This window comes from Microcebus murinus, chromosome 15 (assembly GCF_040939455.1).
Source record: "Microcebus murinus isolate Inina chromosome 15, M.murinus_Inina_mat1.0, whole genome shotgun sequence".
NCBI lineage: Eukaryota > Metazoa > Chordata > Mammalia > Primates > Cheirogaleidae > Microcebus > Microcebus murinus.
Window position 1 is genome coordinate 7,949,284 of NC_134118.1, and position 19,866 is coordinate 7,969,149.

The 19,866-nt window shown below is 47.9% G+C and overlaps 1 protein-coding gene across 2 annotated transcripts; it reads left to right on the top strand.

Moving 5' to 3' along the window:
• Positions 1-1,194: 1,194 nt before the first annotated feature.
• Positions 1,195-19,642, top strand: TFAP2A (transcription factor AP-2 alpha). Of its 2 annotated transcripts, none has more exons than XM_012753704.2 (7): positions 1,195-1,523; positions 6,103-6,537; positions 9,604-9,655; positions 11,693-11,924; positions 13,809-13,927; positions 15,830-15,971; positions 17,947-19,642. In XM_012753704.2, exons 1-7 carry the CDS (start codon positions 1,473-1,475, stop codon positions 18,233-18,235), a joined length of 1,320 nt encoding a protein of 439 aa, XP_012609158.1. In that variant the 5' UTR covers positions 1,195-1,472; the 3' UTR covers positions 18,236-19,642. The 2 variants fall into 2 exon arrangements, with proteins under 2 accessions (XP_012609158.1, XP_012609160.1); XM_012753706.2 differs by lacking the exon at positions 1,195-1,523 and adding an exon at positions 4,020-4,869.
• Positions 19,643-19,866: the final 224 nt, after the last annotated feature.

Genomic DNA, 19,866 nt, shown 5'->3' on the forward strand with positions numbered 1-19,866 from the left:
TCTCTCTCTTTTTCCTTCTTACTTTAAAAAGTCGCTCAAACAGAAGGGGGAAAAGCCCCGAAGGAGCGAGCCACCCCCTCGTCCAGGTTGGCCAGCCCTGTACGGAGCCAGAGAGCCTGGGCTGGCCAAGCTGGACGAGGGGGTGGCTCCCGGGCCTTCCGGTTCCGCGTCAGCCAGGCTCTGCGCCGCGAGCGCGCCCGCGTTAGTAACATCACCAAATCATGAAGGAACTCTTCCTGCTTTAATTAAAAAGCGGAATCTTGGGAAAACTGGAGCAGATTAACACAGCTAAGAGTTGGTTCCCAATGATTTATTTTGATGCACGCATGAGGCGGTATCTAGACTTTCAGGCGCACACGTCTACATTTCGGCTCAACTCCAAAAGCGGTGTGCGCCTCCACAGTAGTTCTGTATTCCTGTCCACGTCTCACCTAGCAAACCTCAGCCCGGACACCAAGTTGAATCGTCAGTTGGCCCTAGCTTCACACAAACGGGAGGAAAATCACTTAACCCCTGGAGCAAGTAACCTCTTCAGGCTACAACTTTTATTTTACACGCCGCAATTAAGGGATCCCAAACCCCAGCCGAGCTACCGAAGCCCTTTGGCAGAGTCTCCAACCTGGGGGAAAGCGCAAAGCCAATAAAACTCCCAAGGCGCTGCGGCCCGAGGGGGTGGCTGCCGCGAGCGGAGGCGATCTCTTGTTGGGCAAAAATCCTGGAGTGACTTCGCCGGTCTTGGTTTGGTGGTTACGTTTAATTGCGAAAGGGATAATGATTTCTAATAAAATTGCACGGGGCCAAAAGGGCAGCTCGGCTAGTGGCAGCAGGGGTAAGAGACAAATGCTAGAAGCCGGGCCCCAGGCGTGGCCGCTCAGACCTCGCACAGTGCCGGGCTTAAGCAGAGGGCATTTCCGGCGAAAAGGAAGCGGAGAGAAAGAGAGCAAGGGGAGCGGGGTGGAATTGGGCCGGGGTAGGGGGCGGCGCGGGGGCCGGGCGCGCGGAGGAGCCCCGGGAAGGCTTCGCTAGCTAGCAAGCAGCGTGCGCTCTAGGAGCAAGTTCGCGGCTTGGAGAGGCCTTTATACCTGGATTGGAAGGGCCAGCGGCAGACTGTGGTACTGGCGAGCAATTGGACTATTGTTGATATGCTAATGAGGCGATTAGGCTGTTGGTAAAGAGCTGGAAAAGGGAAAAGTTTCTACCATTAGAGGGAGATCTCCGAGCGCACACGGGAGCTCCTTCCCTTCTCTCCTCCTCCTCCTCGCCCTTCTCCTCCTCGCCCTCCTCCTCCTCCTCGCCCTCCTCTTCCTCCTCCTCTTCCTCGCCCTCCTCCTCCTTTTCCTCCTCCTCCTCCTCGCCCTTCTCCTCCTCCTCCTCCTCCTGCGCTCACGGCCGGCAGCCGGCACTTTGCGCTTACCCAGAGTAGCTCCACTTGGGTGTGAGGCGGAGAGGGACTTATCGGTTCACGGCGATCCATGAAAATGCTTTGGAAACTGACGGATAATATCAAGTACGAGGACTGCGAGGTAAGAGCAGCGCCGGCTCAGTCATCCTTGCGGCCGCAGGCTCGGAGCTCGACCCTCCCTCTCCTCCTCCTCTCCTCGTAGCCAGCTGTGAAACGCGGGTGGGACAAACTTTCCGCAGAGCCGCGCCTGCCCCTCTGATTCGCCCCAGAAACGCAGGGGAGACGCTGGAGAGGGAGAACGTTGAGACGCTCCCTTCTTTTGTTTCTCTACTCGAAGCCGTGTCCTACTTTACCCCTTTTTCTGATCAATTTTGGCTGTGCCTAAGAGCGGAGCAGAGACGATCCAGGGTTTTCGCAGCAATTGCTGGCAATTGGGCACGCGCCTGTGCACTCCGCGTGTCTCTTCAGCGAGACTGTGAGGGCCCAAGTCACCAGAAAGAGAAAGGAAAGAGAAAACCCTTTCCCTCTTTAACTTCCTTTCTGATCTTTAATAGTCTCTCTTCTATTCATTCATTCATTCCTTCTTCCCTTTCTTCTTTTCTTTCTAAAGAGGTTCTCTTCCCGGATTTGGAGAAGGGACCGCACACTTTGCTCTGAGCTGGGTTGCAACTCCCTGTAACCGGGTTCAACTTGGGGGTCCTGATTCCGGTTGCGGGGCTCGTCCAGATCCTCAGTGCTGCAGGAAGTTCTGAGCAGCTTCTGCCTCTGAGCTACAGGGTTCAAGCGCCCCGTGGGGAGTGTGTGCGGGGTGCGTGCGGCGCAGAGCCTGCCAGCAGCTGGGTTCCGGAGCACCAGCCCCCGCGCCGCCCGCAGCGGCCGTGGGAACCCTGGCGCGGCTGCGGACCACCCCCGGCGCCGCGAGCCCGCCCGCAGATAGAGCGCGCCTCCCTGGAACCCAGGTTAAAACCCAGAGTCGCCAGAGCTCGACTTCTTCGGGCAGCCGGGGAGGCCCCTGCGCCCGCCGACCCGCCCGCCCGCAGGAGGCGCTGGGAACGGTTACAGCCGAACTGAAAGAGCCGGAGGAGTCTGAGGCAGAGACTGGGGGGAAGGCAGAAGATTACCTAAATAAATAGATGACAGTTTCGACTTTTGCTATATTTTTTTCTTTTTCAGCATTTGGAGCTGGGAATGTTAGGCAGAGAGGTCTGAGTGCGGGCGCAGCGGTGGGGGTCTTGACTTCACTTGAGATCAGAAACTGGGTTTATGTGAACGATGTGTCACTGGCTTCCTCCTCCCTTTTGTTTCTTTAATTTATTTTATTTTAAATCTTTCTCCTTTCAGGCTCCCCACCCCCTTTTCGCCTCCACCCCTCCCCCCGTAGACGGGGCACGGGGTGACATCCCGTGGGTTCCGGTGCTTCTCTGGGGGCTCCTGTCGCGCACGGGGAGGGGCTCGGGACCCCACGTCTGGTCAGTCGCTTTGTTTTTGAAGCTGGGGGTGGGGAGTGGTTCGGTCAAGTTGGAATGAAACTGAGTCTCCTAGGACAATTCACAACGCACCCGATTGGGCTTTGGGCCGCGGCTCGGGCATTTCTCTGGCGCAGAGGCCGACCCGGGCTCCAGGTGCGGGCGCCCTGGGCGGGCGGGGTCCGAACCTGCGCGCGGCTCCCGGCGCCCATGGGACGCGGGAGGGAGTGAGGGGTGAACTTGCTCCCCCAGAGGAACCTTGTGGGAGCGCGTGTGAATGTGTGTGTGAGTGAGGCCAAAAAAGATGAGAAAGAAGAGGGAGCGGCGAATAAAGTCAAGGCTGCCTCAACAACTTTGGCGGCTGTGGCGGGCAAGCGCCCGAGCGGGGATTTCGGGTTCCGAGCTGGCGTGGGGCAGTCTAATTGTGCCCGGGCTCTGCAGGGACAAGCAGGAGGCGAGGAGCCGCTTGTTCTGACAGCCCGGCGGGCAGACTGGCCGCAGCGGCGCGCCGGGAGAGCTAGCCGTGTCATCTGGGGAGGCGTCGGGCGGGAGTGGCTCAGCCAGTCGGACGGGTTTGTGCGAGGAGCGGGGAGCCGGTGCCAGCGGCGCCCGGGCTGGACCGCCTGGCGTCTGTGCGCGCCCGGGCCGCATCCCGGCTCCCTCTCCTGGATTCCCGGCCCGGGAGAGCCGGGGGCAGAGCAGCAGCGGCCACCGCGCGCACGGCCGCGGTGTCCGAGGGGAGCTCAAGAGGAGGTCGAGGAGAGGGCCGGCGGAGCGGGCGGGCCGGCCCCGGGCGGGGCGCGGGTCATGGAGGAGCCGCGCGGCAGCGGACAGCCGGGTCCCGAGTCCCAGCCCCGGCTGCGGAGCGGAGCAGTCCGCGGCCGGAGAGGGCCGGGCCGCGCCTCCCGCACGGAGGGCCCGGCGAACGCCCAGACGCGGTCCCCAGCAGCTCCTGCCCGCCACGCACGACCCCCGCCGCATCCCGAGGTCTGCCCCAGCCTTTTAGGTCTGATTGTCCACGCTCGCTTCCTCTCCCCTTTCTCCTCCCCCGCGGCCTCCCCTCCCCGCGCTCCGGCTCGGCCCCCTCCTCCTCCCCCTCCCTTGCTCCCTCCCTCTTTCCCTCCCTTCCTCCTCTCGGGCTCTCCCTCCTTCCCTCCCTCCCTCTCCCCACTCCCGCTCCTCTCCCTCGCCCACACTTTCTTTCTCACACACGCACGCAGACACATTCTCCCTCTCCGCGCTCTCTCCCTCGGTCTCCCTCGCTCCCTCTTTCTCTTTCACTTTTGCATGCCCTGCAACCTTTTAAAATGTTGCCCCTTCCCTGTGATTCGCCAGACGCCGCGCCGCGGCCCCCCGCGCGCTCGCCCGCTCCCTCTCTCGCCCGCTTTTTGTCTCCGGCGCTCGCGCTCCCCACCTCGATTCGCTACACTGAGACTCCCGTCAATGGACTGCATTGAGAGCCGGCTCCGGCGCGAGTTGCCTCTCCGCTTCACGCTCGATTTCCAGGCATTCTTCCCTTATTAAGTATTCGTGTAATATTAATAGTCATGAATATCTGCTATTAGGAGGCTCCAGGAACGCTGCCCAGCGCGGTTATTAGAAGCTCAAGCGAAGCCGCCGCTGAGAACAGAGGGGAGACACGGATTAAGGAACACGCACACACACACACTCACACCACTTTTTCCTTTTTTGGGGTTTTTCATTTTTTAAAGAACTTTGAATCATAACCAGTCACGGCAGGATAGAGACCGTGGGTTCGACCAGCTGAAGGCGCCGCGCGCATCGTGGTTCCAGTGCGGATGGATCCGAGCGGGGCCCCCGCGCTCGGGGGCGCGTCGGCGCCGTGACCGGAGTCCGGGCGGCGCGGGGCGCTCGCGCCTTTTGTGTGGGGCTCGCTCGGGCGGCGGGGCAGCCGGGCGCTCCGGGCTTGCTTGTTTTTTTCCACCCTGACTCGTTACCCCAGACTCTTCGCAGATGTTAGTTCACAGTTTTTCAGCTATGGTGAGTCCCACCCCGACCCCATCCCTGTTTCCTTAGGAATTCTGTTCTGGAAACCTGGTGCCGCGGAGCTGCCTGAGACTTCGGGTTTCACGCCCAGGTTTCCTTCAGGACATCCCCTCCATTTGCATTTCCCCCCTTTCCTCCTTTCTCTCGCTCTTTTCCATCCCTGAACCCAACGCATTGCCGCCCCAGTCCCCGTTCGCCCTCCCGGCGCACGCAGACCCACCTCGCCGCCGCTTCCCGAGGCGTGCTTCTCGTCCTGTTCACCTTTATTTCCTTGAGTCTTCGCTTGTTCCCGAGATGTTCTCAACATTTGATGCTTAATCTGTCTGCAGGAAAAGCGCAGCCCGGTGTGTCCCCTACCCTCGGGGCCTGCGGCTGAACCTCCGAGGGTTCGCATTCCCTGAAATCAACTCAGTTCGCTTGTTTTGCAAGCGAATTGCAATAGAGGAACACAAAGTCAGGCGTTTCTTCTGCCCTTTGGGGCTGGGGTGGAAGGGGCGGGGGCCTTCGCCCCGGGGTGCACCTTTCTCTTTTAAACCCAGTAAGGCTGAATCTTTCTATTTTAAACTTTGACTTGAAGTCCTCGTCTCCTCATCCGTATCATAAATCGACTCTGTCGAGAAAAAGGCTCCTAACTGAGGAAGCGAAAAAGAGATCCCCGATCCTGCAGTTAAAACCTTCTTTAAGCTGGTAATTTAAACGTGCGTTTTCGTTACAACCCCTCTGCGAAATATGTTTTTATTGAAATAGTCGTGAAACGGTAATAGTCTTTGAAGAACCTTTATGATTTTTTTTCCTGCAAATAAATGAAAGAAAGTAAACAATAACGCAGTGGCAGACGGGTTCAAATCCAGGGGAAAAGAAAAGGCCGCTTCTGCTGTTCAATATTTAAGGAACTTTCATTTGGCTTAAGAGAGGTTTCACGCCGCAGTTGAACCGGCTGCGTTCCAGGAGACCTTTTTCTGTCTTTTCCCCACTTTGAAAGAAACGCCTAGGGAAAATCTCTTGTGCCCCTACGTTTACACAGTCTAATTCCTCTGCGTTTTTGGAAGGGCCTGTTTCACCTCTGGGATATTTTCTGAAATGTACAACTGAGAGCTGATTTTTCTCGGCGGCCTGACGACAGGAGCCGGCGATTTCCCACGCAGGCTTGCCGAGTGGATTTTGTCCGGACAGCTGTAACTCGACGCCTGATGTCTCGCTCTTTCCCTTCCTCTCGCTCTCTTCTAGGACCGTCACGACGGCACCAGCAACGGGACGGCACGGTTGCCCCAGCTGGGCACTGTAGGTCAATCTCCCTACACGAGCGCCCCGCCGCTGTCCCACACCCCCAATGCAGACTTCCAGCCCCCCTACTTCCCCCCACCCTATCAGCCTATCTACCCCCAGTCGCAAGATCCTTACTCCCACGTCAACGACCCCTACAGCCTGAACCCCCTGCATGCCCAGCCGCAGCCGCAGCATCCAGGCTGGCCCGGCCAGAGGCAGAGCCAGGAGTCTGGGCTCCTGCACACGCACCGGGGGCTGCCCCACCAGCTGTCGGGCCTGGATCCTCGCAGGGACTACCGGCGGCACGAGGACCTCCTGCACGGCCCACACGGGCTTGGCTCAGGACTCGGAGACCTCCCGCTCCACTCCTTACCTCACGCCATCGAGGATGTCCCGGTAAGAGGCCGCGGGCCGTGCGGGAGGGAACGCGGAGCCCCGCGCCCCAGACCTACCCCCAGAAAAGAGATCGGAAGCTTGCGGCCTGTGGGCCTGGCTTTTCCCCAATGATACCTTCTTTTAAAAACATTTATTTTATTGGGAGGGGCCTTTTGAGGAGCCACACAGACAACCAAATTAAGAAATTAAAAAAGTAGTTTCCAGTTCTGCCTCCAGAACAATGGTTCCTGGAGCTCCTTCAAACAATGCCTGCATTACCATTTCCACCAACACTGAAATAAATCAGACGAATGTCACTATTAACAGTATCTGCCCCTCTCAACAACAGTAAACTGTTTCAATTGCGAGAGGATCTAATTCTACCGCTGAGTCTGGCATGGGGATTTCTCCTCCTGGGAAAGGTGTTACATTCAACCAAAAGACCTCATTAAATACCCTCGAAATGTAAAAGAAAGTGTAAAAGACATACTAAGAAGATCATTTCAACTAGATTTTATAAGCACTAGTGAAATCTAAAAGTTATGCATACACCCTATTCTGATTAAAGAAAAGTAAGTAAGCAAACCCGAGCAGGGGGACATTAAAATGCAGCCTTCTTCTCCTCCTAGGGGTGCTAAGTGGTGACCTCATAAATCATTAGCTGGGTTCCCAAGCCTATCAGAACCTGCTACACCCTATATTAAATTGTTTCGAGACTATTGGGTAATATGTTGAGTTCTAATTCAGTTATCAATAAATGCAGTTTAAAATGATTTCTAAATAAGCGTGGCATTAGCACATTTACTATTTACAATGCAAACTAGGCTACTGATAATTTGAAAACACTTTCTGAAATCAAACTTAAACCAGCATCTCTATATATTTATGGTTTCCTCACAACCTTCCTGAAATGGAATTAGAGCAAGCCAATAATTTTATTAAAGCTGTAAAGGCTTCTGTTAAAGTTGCTTTTCTTTGGAGAGGAAATGTATCTGGATGTGATTTTTGTTAAAATGCTATTTCAAATTACTGGATCAAATATTGCAGCAGTATGTCCGTTGACAGTTTAATGATTACTACGTTAGATTGTAAGGAAAATGGTCAGATGAACTTACCTGCTTGCTTGGTGGATTTAAAACTAAGTTCCATAAGAAAATAGAAAATTTATTACATCTCTCATTTAGCCCAGTTAATCACTGAAATTTGTTGGTTCTGTTTAGCAGCCCTTGCATGGAAAGTAGGAAAGTAGGTTTAGTAAGGTTACTAGTAAGTAGCGTAAGGTTTAGTAAGCTGTGTGTGTGTGTGTGTGTGTGTGAGAGAGAGAGAGAGAGAGAGAGAGAGAGAGAGAGAGAGAGAGAGCTCGATCACACACGTCTTTATAAACTGATAGTGAATTTTTTTGGAAATAAAATGAAAGGAGCAATAATCTGTAACAGAGCAATTTAAAAATGAACTGGAAGTTATGATCATTTTAGTTCCCTTTCCCAAAGAGTCTCTGAATCATTTTCTTTGCCTGCCCTTTGGAAATAATTGAATTGCAAAATAATGTTGCAAGCTTTTTGAACTACAGCGAATTAGAATTGCTCTGCTTTGCAAAAATTCCAAGGTGGCTGGTATGAATTCTTAACACTGGTATAATCACTCTTTGTGGTGAAATTGGTTAGTAGGAAAAATCCACCAAAAGATTAAATAAAAACAAGAAAACTCAGTTGCTGCTCTTCCCTCTCCCTCCCCCACCTTTTAAGAATAAAATTCTTTCAAAGGAATTTGGGTCAAGAAAAAGGTTGTTTTTGATTTTTTCCATTGCTGCAACAGTTAACTTTTAATACGAATGACTTGTAAATATTTAAAAAAATCAAATCAATAGTGAAAATTATTTAATCATTAATATCTCAGTGGGATTTTAAACTTAACAGTCTTCCCTGTATGGACAAGGTCTAGAAATAACACAAATAAAAGTATTATGCCACACTACATTTACTTTATGGGTTTAGGGTGCATGCATAAAGGGATCATATTTCCCCATATAGTTAAAACACAAGAACTGCAGCAGTAGTCATTTCTGAACATTTCTCAATTTAATTATACTTAAATCCTGAAGCACTTTAGGCAAGTTACAAATGAGAGCATTGAGTATAATAAAACCTGTAATAAAGCAACTTAGTACCATCCACCCGGAATCATTGCGATCAGGCACAATTAACAGGAGCATAAATCCAAGACAGAATGGAAAATGTTCAGATCAGTATTATTGTTGGACAAAGACTAGAGAAGGAAGTAATAGTTTTTTAAATGGTAATGCCTGTGTTTGGTAACGATTGCAAAATCTTCTATCTCAGCAGCCCTGGCGCTAATTTGTAAACACAGCCAGACATTATATTGCCTGTCAGTTTCTGCATTAGAAAACATGATTTCATTTTACTTTCTAATCACGTTTGACTCTAGTGTGCACGTATACCCATCCATCTGTAAAAAAAAAAAAAGAAAGAAAAGAAAGGAAAAACAACCCACACCTACAAACCTGCTGCTGGACTACAGGATAGCAACCTCAGAGGTTTTTTATTTTATTTGGAGATTTCCATAAGTAAAGGTGTGTGTATATGTGTTTGCTCCTTATTACACCACCCAAACGTTTTCCAACACCCTCCTGTTACTCCCGCCCCTGCCATTTCTATTGTTTCTCTGGCTTTTGCTGCCTGAACACCTAAATTGCTGAAGTCCAAAGCCGCTGAGGCACCAAACTAAAGCTAGGTGCATTTCTAAATGTTGATCTGACTGTGAGAAAGATTAGGTGCTCCAAAACTTGATTTAATTTCCAAAGAAAGTTTTATTCCTCACCCCCACCCTCTTCAAACGTAGATTATTTGCTGGGGACAGGAGATATTGGCCATGGATGTTCAGTGAAACCTCTTGAGTTGCAAAGCCCCAAATTCCAATAAGCCAAGAAGAGATGTTTATGTATAAATGTCATCATACAGGAGGGGGAAGTTCAATTCTACACCTTTCCCTCCCCCCATCTTGCAGGGAATATTCATTTCCTTTTGTTTTGATTATACACTTACATCCATATGTATCCTTTTGTTGCAGCATGTAGAAGACCCGGGTATTAACATCCCAGATCAAACTGTAATTAAGAAAGGTAAGCCATTTCCTTCTGCATTCCAAGCATGTCCTTACAGGCAGAGTGCTATTTAAAAGAACTTGCAGAGCTGTATTTATTTTTTTCAAATAGAATTTCCTAAAGGCTCAGAATTAGCAAATAGATAGGCATAGAACAGCAATGCTTAAATAATCGGGCTTTCAGTATGTTGGTAATGGCAATAGGCTAGCTTTGTTCTGATTCATGATTTGACTATTTAATTTAGTTTAATGATATTTGGACAAACACATGAAACGTGCAATAGTTGAACTGATTTGGAAACATCATTTCAATTTTGAAATAGATTAAGTTCAGTTAATCCATTGTGTGGAGTTAAGGCCGTGAGGGTTAAGAACTATATAATACTAAAATAGTACAAATAATATTAATACACAGATGATAAAAGGCACTCTTTAACAGAGGAAAAACCCCTTTCACGTTCTTCAATTTAGTGTCTTGTTAGCTGTTTCAGTTTAAGGGTTTTAAAACTTTGTGAATTAGGTTAACAAAAATTTAACTTTGGTTAAAATTAGCATCTTGAAGATGTCAGATTATTAGCATACTTGTTCAGAGCAGAAATTGTTAGAAAAGTGTCAAGTGATTGGGATGGATTTGTAATTTGTATTCTGTTTAGTGAGTAGAAATAAAGTTTACTGAATTAATTGCTATTCACTCCTGGTGGCAGCTTTTTTTTTTTTTTTTTTTTGGTTATGGTGGCGATGTTACATTTCAGGATCCTAGGCACCACCAGAGGACGATGCTATATAAAACTGTTCTCATTTCTAACCCCAATCAGTATATTGTTAGTTTAAAGTTTCGTTTTTGCATCTGTGAAGACTTTGTCACGTCAAATTAGATGTGCAAGGGATAAATCTTAAGAGATGCTCTTTCCAAGTCGACATGATAATTGGCTCTTTTATTAGTAATCTCTCAAGAGTTCGTTTAACTCCTATTGTCTCTATTAGCCTCCCCAGAGCTATTAATGTCACAAGTGATCTATCCAAAACCTAGAGCCCCCCACCTCCCCACACGTCTAGAATATCCCCATTAAAGAACGCATTGAGGAGCCAGTGATGACAATGTGTGCATATTAAATGTCTCTCCAAGTGGAATTTTAAAATACAAATGTATACTGTACTTAAATGGGTTGTGAATACCTGTGAATTACATTGGTGTTGAGAAATGTAATGCATTAGTATACTTTCTGCTGGTCTTGAATTTTTTTCTAACAATGGTGGGTCCAACAATAAAGAGCTTATGGTTTTAACTAGGAAGAATATATCCATCCCCCTTTCCCAAATAAGGTGCCTAAGCGGAGAGAGACCATTAAGTATTTGCTCAACAAAAGGACACATTGCTGTAATCTACTGTAGGCCTGTTCCTCATTCCCCCACCCCCAGTTCAAAACTGAGCTTGGAATGGATCTCCGAAACTGAGTCTTTTTCTAAATTGAACATAGGAAAGGCCCTATTTATCAAGATGGGACATGTGCGATGTGAATCCACAACAGAATCCACCACTTCCCAGCTTGGTGCCACAACTGAAAGGCTCATTTACAAGCTGCTGTAGCCATCTAAACTGTTGACTGATTTTAATAATAGGGCTTTGAAGCAATTTTTCCCCAACACTAAACCTCTCACCCCGCAAAACCCCAAAGTACACACAGCTTGCTCTCGCTTTGCCAATATAACCCCCTCCCCTGCATCTCGTGTGGGGCCCACTCGCCCATCTCTAGACAGCACCCTTGGCGACGAGGAAAGGGTCCAGGCAGAAACGCAGGCCGGCCAGGCTGGGGGCGGGGCGGGCCGCCTCCGGGCCGCGCGAGAGGCGGGGGCTCGACTCCGAGGGAGGGAGTAGAGCTCGGGCTAGAAGGGAAGTGAGAAAGTGGGAAAAAGAGCTACACAATTTCAGAGCTGGACGGGAAGAGAGGCGGCAGCTGCGGCCCAAGCCTTGGAGCCGGGCCTGCGGCAAGGGCCGGGGTAGGGCAGGACTCGGGGGGACCCTCGACGCCCACACGCAGCCTCCCTGTCTCCGCAGGCCCCGTGTCCCTGTCCAAGTCCAACAGCAATGCCGTCTCCGCCATCCCTATTAACAAGGACAACCTCTTCGGCGGCGTCGTGAACCCCAACGAAGTCTTCTGTTCAGTTCCGGGTCGCCTCTCGCTCCTCAGCTCCACCTCGAAGTACAAGGTCACGGTGGCGGAAGTGCAGCGGCGCCTCTCACCACCCGAGTGTCTCAACGCGTCGCTGCTGGGCGGAGTGCTCCGGAGGTGAGGCCCGGCACGGCCCCGCCCGCCCCGCCCCGCGGCCGGCGGACACTGCGCCTGCGCCGGAGCGGCGGCGGCGGCGGCGGCGGCGGCCCTAGCGCAAACGAGCCTAGCGCTGCTGCCCTCCCTTCGCGGGAAAAGAAAGAGGCGGGGAGAAGAGCACAGAGCTGAGTGGGTGGAATCTGGGGGCGGGGCGAGGCGGCGGGCGCTTGCGCTCTCCGACGCCTTCCTGCGCGCTCCGGCTTCTGGTGCGCGCTCTGTGCGCGGCTGCGCGCTTGCCGCGTCCTTCGCGCCCCCTCCGCGCGCACGCGCAGCTCGCTCCGCCGCGGGCTCAGTCCCGGCGGTCGCAGCCGCGGGGCGCAGTGCAGCCGCATTTTCTCTGTGCGCGCACCTTGCAAGCCTAGGAAAGTTCCTCTCAGGCTCTTCGCTTTGCCTTACCTCTGTGCAGGGCCTCCGACGGCAACTGGCCGATCCTTGTGTAGGGTCTTGGTAGAATGGCTTTTAACCAAAGGAAGAGAATGGTTTCTTTTTGAGTTCGCACGCCGTGCCCCCTGGTCGGTGTCACCTCTCGACCCCCATGCTGAGGCGCATTTGATGGTTCCAGTTTACCATTCGATGGGCCCCTGATGTGTGTTAGGCTGGGTACGGTCGCTACCAATGAATGCATCTGTTAAATACATAGCCAAGAATTCTTACCCTATCCCTGCAAGGTCTGAATGATTCATTTAGTAGATAAGATTTTATAAGGGTCATCAAGGTAAAGCACCTTCCCTCAGGGCAGGTTTCTCCCTGCTGTGGGCTTCCTTCTCCTAGGATTCCACTCATTGTGAGTTGTGGGGTTTCTGTTGAACTTACCCAGATAATATGTTTCTTCTTCTTTTCTTCTTTCTCCTTAAATAAAACCGAGAACTTCATTGTTTTTACTTTTATTCATGCACCAACAGTTCCACTCTGGTAGGTATACCACATACAACACCTATAAAGAGGCGTTCATTTTTTGGAAGGTTTTAACATCAACCATTTTAATCTTCCTCCTTCACAGTCATTTCTGCTCTTCCTTTGTAATCTTTCACTGACACAGATCCTTTCTCTGCCCTCTGCTTTTTCTCCCCTTCCCCCATCCCCAATATTGGAGACTGTTTACCTAGGGGAGTATAATCTAATCCACACAATTAAAGAGCACTTGAGTAGGGAATAAAATCTGAAATTAATTAATTTGCTGTTTTATTTAAACAATTTATCTTAACCACTTTCTGATTATTGGAGTCTATTTAGACATCTGTTTAGAACCGCCTCCATTGTCTCTGAAATCATTGAAATTTTTAGAGGCTGATATCAGCCTTTGACATTTCCAGTTAGGCTGGTGACATGGCATGTAAACAGTTGGTGAAATGAATTTCCCATTGGAACTAAAGCCAGAGCAAGAAATGTGAGAGTGATGATAACTTTGGTTACTCTGAACAACCTAACAGCAGATCTTGCAAAGACAATTTAAAGACCCCATTGGGACTTGTGTGATTGTAACAGCAGGGAAAATATACAGTAATCAGTTGAACTCAGGAATACCTCAAACCCTAGAGATCAGAGCTGTGTTTGTTTGTTTGTGGTTCTTCTTTAGAGAGTTGGGAAATCAAAACCTTTCAACCTGCCACAAAAGTTGCAATAATAGCTGAAGTGGGGGAGTGCTTTCCAGTTTAACAAGCATTTATCTCCTGTGATCTTTCTGTACCATTTCTTCCTAGGTTCTTTCCTTTAAATGTCTTGGGCCATCCTTCTCTATTTTTAAAAGCCCACTTTAGGAAGCTTTCACAATGATTTTTTTAAAAATGTGATGCAGAGCAACCCAATGTTTTCTAAATCCCTTTCTCAAATATATTTTTGAAACAGGGCGAAGTCTAAAAATGGAGGAAGATCTTTAAGAGAAAAACTGGACAAAATAGGATTAAATCTGCCGGCAGGGAGACGCAAAGCTGCTAACGTCACCCTGCTCACATCACTAGTGGAGGGTAAGCGAACCCACGTCCCGACTAGAAAGGAACTGCCCTCTGGGAAAAAGAGTAGTATTTAGTGGGTAGATGTTTGGTTGTATTTTGGATCAATTGGGCAGTTTCATCTTTCCAGAGATTATAGCCGGAAGTGAAGGGAATTCTTGCATGGTAAAAAAAAAAAAAGCTATTTGCATTTATTTCTATTCTTCTTCCTTCTTCCCCTCTACCACAAAATTACACCTCCTCAGTCCAATTCTGACCTCAACAACGTACAAATTTAAGAACTGCACGTTCTCCAAGTTCCTGTCTCCTTTAAAAAGCTCAGCAGTAAATCACTTAAGTTATTCTGACATCTGCGTTTGAGAAATGCGTGACCATTACTTCCTGAATTAATTTGGGAATCTTTGACCTGCATCCTGATTTAAGACCATCCTGAAAGCTCAGGGTTATATGCCCTTTTTGGTTTTTGTTTTCCAAACATATGCTTCCTTATCTCGTGTTCAGTTGTGCTTCTCTCCTGGAGGGGAAGAAAAGTGAGCAATTTTTGACTTTGGATTGTTTGGATATAGAAAGAAAAAAGAAATACAAGCATTGCAAAAAGTTTCTCTTGGCAGTTTTTAACACACATACACACTTCCAAGCTCCTCAAAGCAAAAGACCAAACTTTGTCCTCACTCTGTGCTCTAGATAAACTGTCACCAGAATCCACTCACATTCCTACTTCCTCTAGATTCCTAAGTTTTTCTGATACAAAATTGGCTTAATTTGGAATGAATGGATAGCTCTCTTGTGTTCTTCTTTGTGTCCCATTGTAAATGTCTCATGCTGATAAAGAAAAAGGCACTTAAAAGTACAGGGCAGATTTAAAAACTAGCATTTATATTTAAAGAAGGCATTTTATCTTATTTATATCTTGTATTTGAGGAGATATATTATACTTGAATTTAAGTTCTAGCTTTGTAAATTACTTTAAAAAAGGTTACAACAATGTACTTGAGGAGGAATCCTATGAATTCCATTTATTAATGTTGTCAAAGATGATAATAATAATTGTTTAAAAAATCAGCAATTGTTCTGTGCCAGAAACTCAACTACAGTGGTATTATATTAAAAATAATAACAATACAAGGAGAGCTCACTATTCATACCCCAAAAGAATTATATGCCAAGAAAATGGTAGTGGTGGCTTAGGGTGTAGCGTGAAAGTTAGTCTGGGTTTGAGGGTTGAGTGCTGTAGCAGGGAGGCAGTTTCTGGAGAACTGTTATTGTTTGTGATCCGCTCCATTTTATGGAAACAAGCTCTGCGGAGAGGGCTTTGATGCTCTAATTGGCGCATGCGTTCTTCCGGAGCTGGAGCTAATGGCAGGAAGCCCTGCAGTAAAAACCAACTGGTTCAGGAAATTAAAACCAAAGATTCGAAAATCAACAACACAGACAGACTCAGTGGAGTGACCCTCAAATCCTCTTGGTTAATCGGTTTGGATGAACAGATAATTATATGTGATCAAGTTAAAATGTAAACCCTCAGTTGTTCCCTTGCAGAAAAGCTCAAGGAGTAATTATGAATATCATTTATGAATGTGTTGATAGGTGTGAGTTTGGAATACAAGAAACATTTAAAAAAACATTGGGGGAAATGTCATTCAGGGTAGGGGAAAGGGACCGGATGTTGGTGGATGAGATTTACATTTTCAAGTGATCTTGGCCTTCTAGAACAAGTGGCGGGTTTTTTTTTCCCTGATAAATGCATCCACCAGATCCTACAGAGAAGGAAATAAAATGCATGAAATGAGAAAACAAGTAGTTTGTGTTTCCTTCAACGTCTGGGTTAAGGAAATCAGGGAGTTGGGAGAGGGGAGGAAGTTTGGATCCCCAATCTTCATTCTCTTGCTCTGGCTCCCTGCTTTCACCTCTTGCCAGGAGAAGCTGTCCACCTAGCCAGGGACTTTGGGTACGTGTGTGAAACTGAATTTCCTGCCAAAGCAGTAGCTGAATTTCTCAACCGACAACATTCCGATCCCAATGAGCAAGTGACAAGAAAAAACATGCTTCTGGCTACAAAGTAAGGCATTTACCTCTGCGGGGTCTCTGTGGTGTCTCATTGTCAAGAGAAACAAAAATCATCATTTTTGCTCTTCCTTTTCTCCTCTTTTCCCTTTGTGTGAATCAGCTTTGTTGCTGCAAATGTTGAAGTTTCACCAAAATTTTATAAACCATAATCTATGTTGGGCAAAGTGGAGTGCGCCTGCAGTCCCAGATACTCTGGAGGCTGAGACTGGAGGATCACTTGTACCCCAGAGTTTGAGACCAGCCTGGGCTACATAGCAAAATCCTGTCTCTTAAAAAAATAATAATAAAGTAAATCATAATCTTCGTTAAAAGGGAAATACAAATGGGATTGTTGGTGTGGTCCCATCTTTTTCCTCTCGTCTGTTCCACCTTTTCTCTCTCTTTTTTTTTTTAAATTAATATGTATGGGGATGCAGTGCAGGAGGAGTTTAACTGAAGCTGAGGATAGATTTGTGTCTATGTTTCAGAAAGACAAGAATCAATCCTCAAAGAGATAACAGGCTTGCTTGCCTATATCAGTTTTTGTCTTGTATTAATATGTTCTCCAAGGGCAAAGATTAAGCAGTGGCCTGCAAAATGTGCAAGCCAGAAGCTGTCCTAGTTTTAACCCTAATCCCTTATTCTATTTCTCCCTCCTTAAAGGTGCCACACACACACACACACACACACACACACACACACACACACACACACACACCCCACATAAGTTTTAGCCTACAGGCAAGATGTCAAATAGGTTTCAAAATGGCCCAAGTTATATTCCCATCGGTGCCTGGGCTGAATAGGCTTCTCCAGGTGGTGTGTGAAAAGAAAATGACTGTTTTGATATGTTTTCTGGAAATTAAAAGGCTTGTTTGGAAGCCCTTAATTATCAAAGTCGATGTCACAGGAGGTCATAGAACCAGAGGGCAGAGAAGCAAAGGCCTTAGGTGACTCTGTTTCTGGCCTGGGGACATCAGCTGGCCTTGAAATGGGGAACCAGTCAGTGGTCCCCACTCTTCCTCCTCTCCGCCCCCACCTTTTCTGCAGGCCAGGCTGCTGCCCCCCCAAGGAAGGCCCCAGCTAGTCCTTGCTTCCTAATTCAGGGCCAGAGCTTACTGTGTGCAGGCCTCATCTACCTGTATTTCTGACTTTTCAAGACCTTTTTTGAAATTTCAACTTTTCCCTTAGCTTGCTAAGCACACCCATATTCACAATTTCCCTAAAGAATTTGTATTTTGAGGTATGTGAGAAAAGAGGAGAAATGGGAAATTAAAATGTCTATTTCTTCTTCCCAAACACTATCTTGACTTATCTCCAACTCCAGATTTTTTTGCACCATTTTTTCTAGAGGCAAAATAATCCTAAGCAAAGTTTTGCCTTTCTGTCCAGAGTCACCCTAATTTGATTTGAAGGTGAATGAGTGGAAACTCCATTCCACAGACTGCTGCTGAGGCCTGTCCAGAGGAGCAGGGAAGAGGGTCTTCATGATATTTTGAATGGGAAAGCTAATGGCTGCATGGTATTGGGGAGATGCTTGTGTTTCTCACTTCTGGTCTATTTCCTTTTTCTTTCTTTCTCTTTCAATGTGTGAAGTATTTTCCTGTGTTGAGGATGTTTGGTGTAAGGGAAAAAGGTGGGGATAGAAGTTTGGCATCTTTGAGGGGTGTGTGTGTGTGTGTGTGTGTGTGTGTGTGAGAGAGAGAGAGAGAGAGAGAGAGAGAGAGAGAGAGACAGAAAGAAAGGGGTGGAGGAAGAGAGTCAACCGTGAAAGTAAGAAGGCCATGCACTTAAAGAAGGAGAGGTGATTCGATCTCCCAGCCTGTGGCCACACAGTCTGTCTCCGTGGCCGGTGGCCGTGGGTCATGTCAGGTGCCCGCTGGATCCAGGCAGAGGTAACTGCAGGGGGAGAGAGAGGTTCTCTCTGCTGCCACTGCTGCCCAAAGGGGATCTCATGTCTCTCTCTCTCTGCTCCACTTGTGCTGCAGACAGATTTGCAAAGAGTTCACCGACCTGCTGGCTCAGGATCGATCTCCCCTGGGGAACTCGCGGCCCAACCCCATCCTGGAGCCGGGCATCCAGAGCTGCTTGACCCACTTCAACCTCATCTCCCACGGCTTCGGCAGCCCGGCTGTGTGCGCCGCGGTGACAGCGCTGCAGAACTATCTCACCGAGGCCCTCAAGGCCATGGACAAAATGTACCTCAGCAGCAACCCCAACAGCCACACGGACAACAGCGCCAAAAGCAGTGACAAAGAGGAGAAGCACAGAAAGTGAGGCTCTCCTCCCGCCCCGCCCCCTCCCGCCTCGCCGGCCCTGCGCGCCCACCCACTCGGTCCTCCCCCCACCGCGCACCGCGCACGCCGCGGGTGACAGCTCCGGATCAGCAACCCTTCTGCTGCTGCTACTGCTGCTGCTGCCGCCGCTGCCGCCGTCGCCGCTGCCGCTGCTCGGTCGCGCTGAGTCCCTGGGACTGCTCTCTCGACTGTCAGTGGGGCAGCCGCCGCCAACTCAGCCTCAACTTCCCCATCAGCACCAACACCCCTTTGCCCTCCAGTGGAGCCTAAGAGAACAGAACAGGCCTTGAAGCCAGCAAAGAGAAGTTCTGTCGAGTTTGTGAACCTTTTTTTTTTTTTTTAAAAAAAACAAACAAACAAAAACAACAAATCAACGACAACAAAAAAATTTAAAAACTTTTTTTTCTAAAAAAAGAACGTAAAATTAAAAAAAATATATATTATATGAGCTTCATGGGACTGATTCACCACCTTCCCTTACATACTTCAGTTCAGATTGTAGCCATACTTAAAAAAAAAAAAGCAAAAAGGATAATGACATTTTTATCAGTATTGTGAATAAACTTGAACACAAATACACGAAGTTCCATGTTATGTCTTCAGTTGTAGAAGTTTTTCCTCTTCAAGGTAAAGCGACCAACTTGAACTTTCTCTGGCAACACGATTCACAGTTATATAAGGGAATCAGTGTTCACGTCTCTGTATATATTTATTTATGTGTAATTTAATGGGAATTGTAAATATGGTGAGTCTGTTTTAAGCCTTTTTTTTATTTATCTGGTGATCTCGTTTACCTCTTGTTTAGTGGGTTTTGAATCTTCCCTATTAGTTCTTCATGTGGTTCATGGTACTTATTTAGAAATCCAAGGTTTTGGGGATTTTTTTTTTCTCTGGGATTCATGAATTTAGCCCTGTTGTAGCATGTTAAAGGTGACAATGGAACAGCTGGACAAATAAAAAAAATAAAATTTTATATATAATTAGCATTATTACATTTAGCTTTTCATTGAACTGAAAGAAAAAAGTGATATTGGACCCTGGAAAGATTTTTAAACTTGAGTGGTTAATAACCCTTCTATGTATTGTAGGGAGAAAAAAAAGTTTATTTTATTCCACTATTCTCCCTAAAAGGCATCATTTGAGCAATAAATGAATATTGTGTTTAAGCCAAGGGTTAGGGAATTTTCCTCTCTCTCTCTCTTTCTCTCTCTCTTTTTGTTCAGAGAACTTCAAACATTTGGGACCACCTGGTATTCTGTATTTTCACTGGCCATATTGGAAGCAGTTCTAGTTGTATTGTATTGAGTTGTGCTGGCAGTAGTTTCCATGCCTGTCAATGTATCATAGTCCTTTGTTGCCCAGATAAATAAATATTTGATACGCTTTATGTCGATTTTTTTTTTTATTCAGTGGCTGTCTTTACCCAGGCGTATTTTTGTTCTTGGCAGTATTTTTTATTCAGTATGGTTACAGTAATTGAGTTTAACTCTCCCTTGGCAATTGCTCCTTGCAATAAGCAGCTGAACCCATTGTTTCCCTCAAGTATAATAAAAACTTACTTTCAACTTGGAGTTCAGAGCAGGGTATCATTTAGATATTCCACTGAGTCTG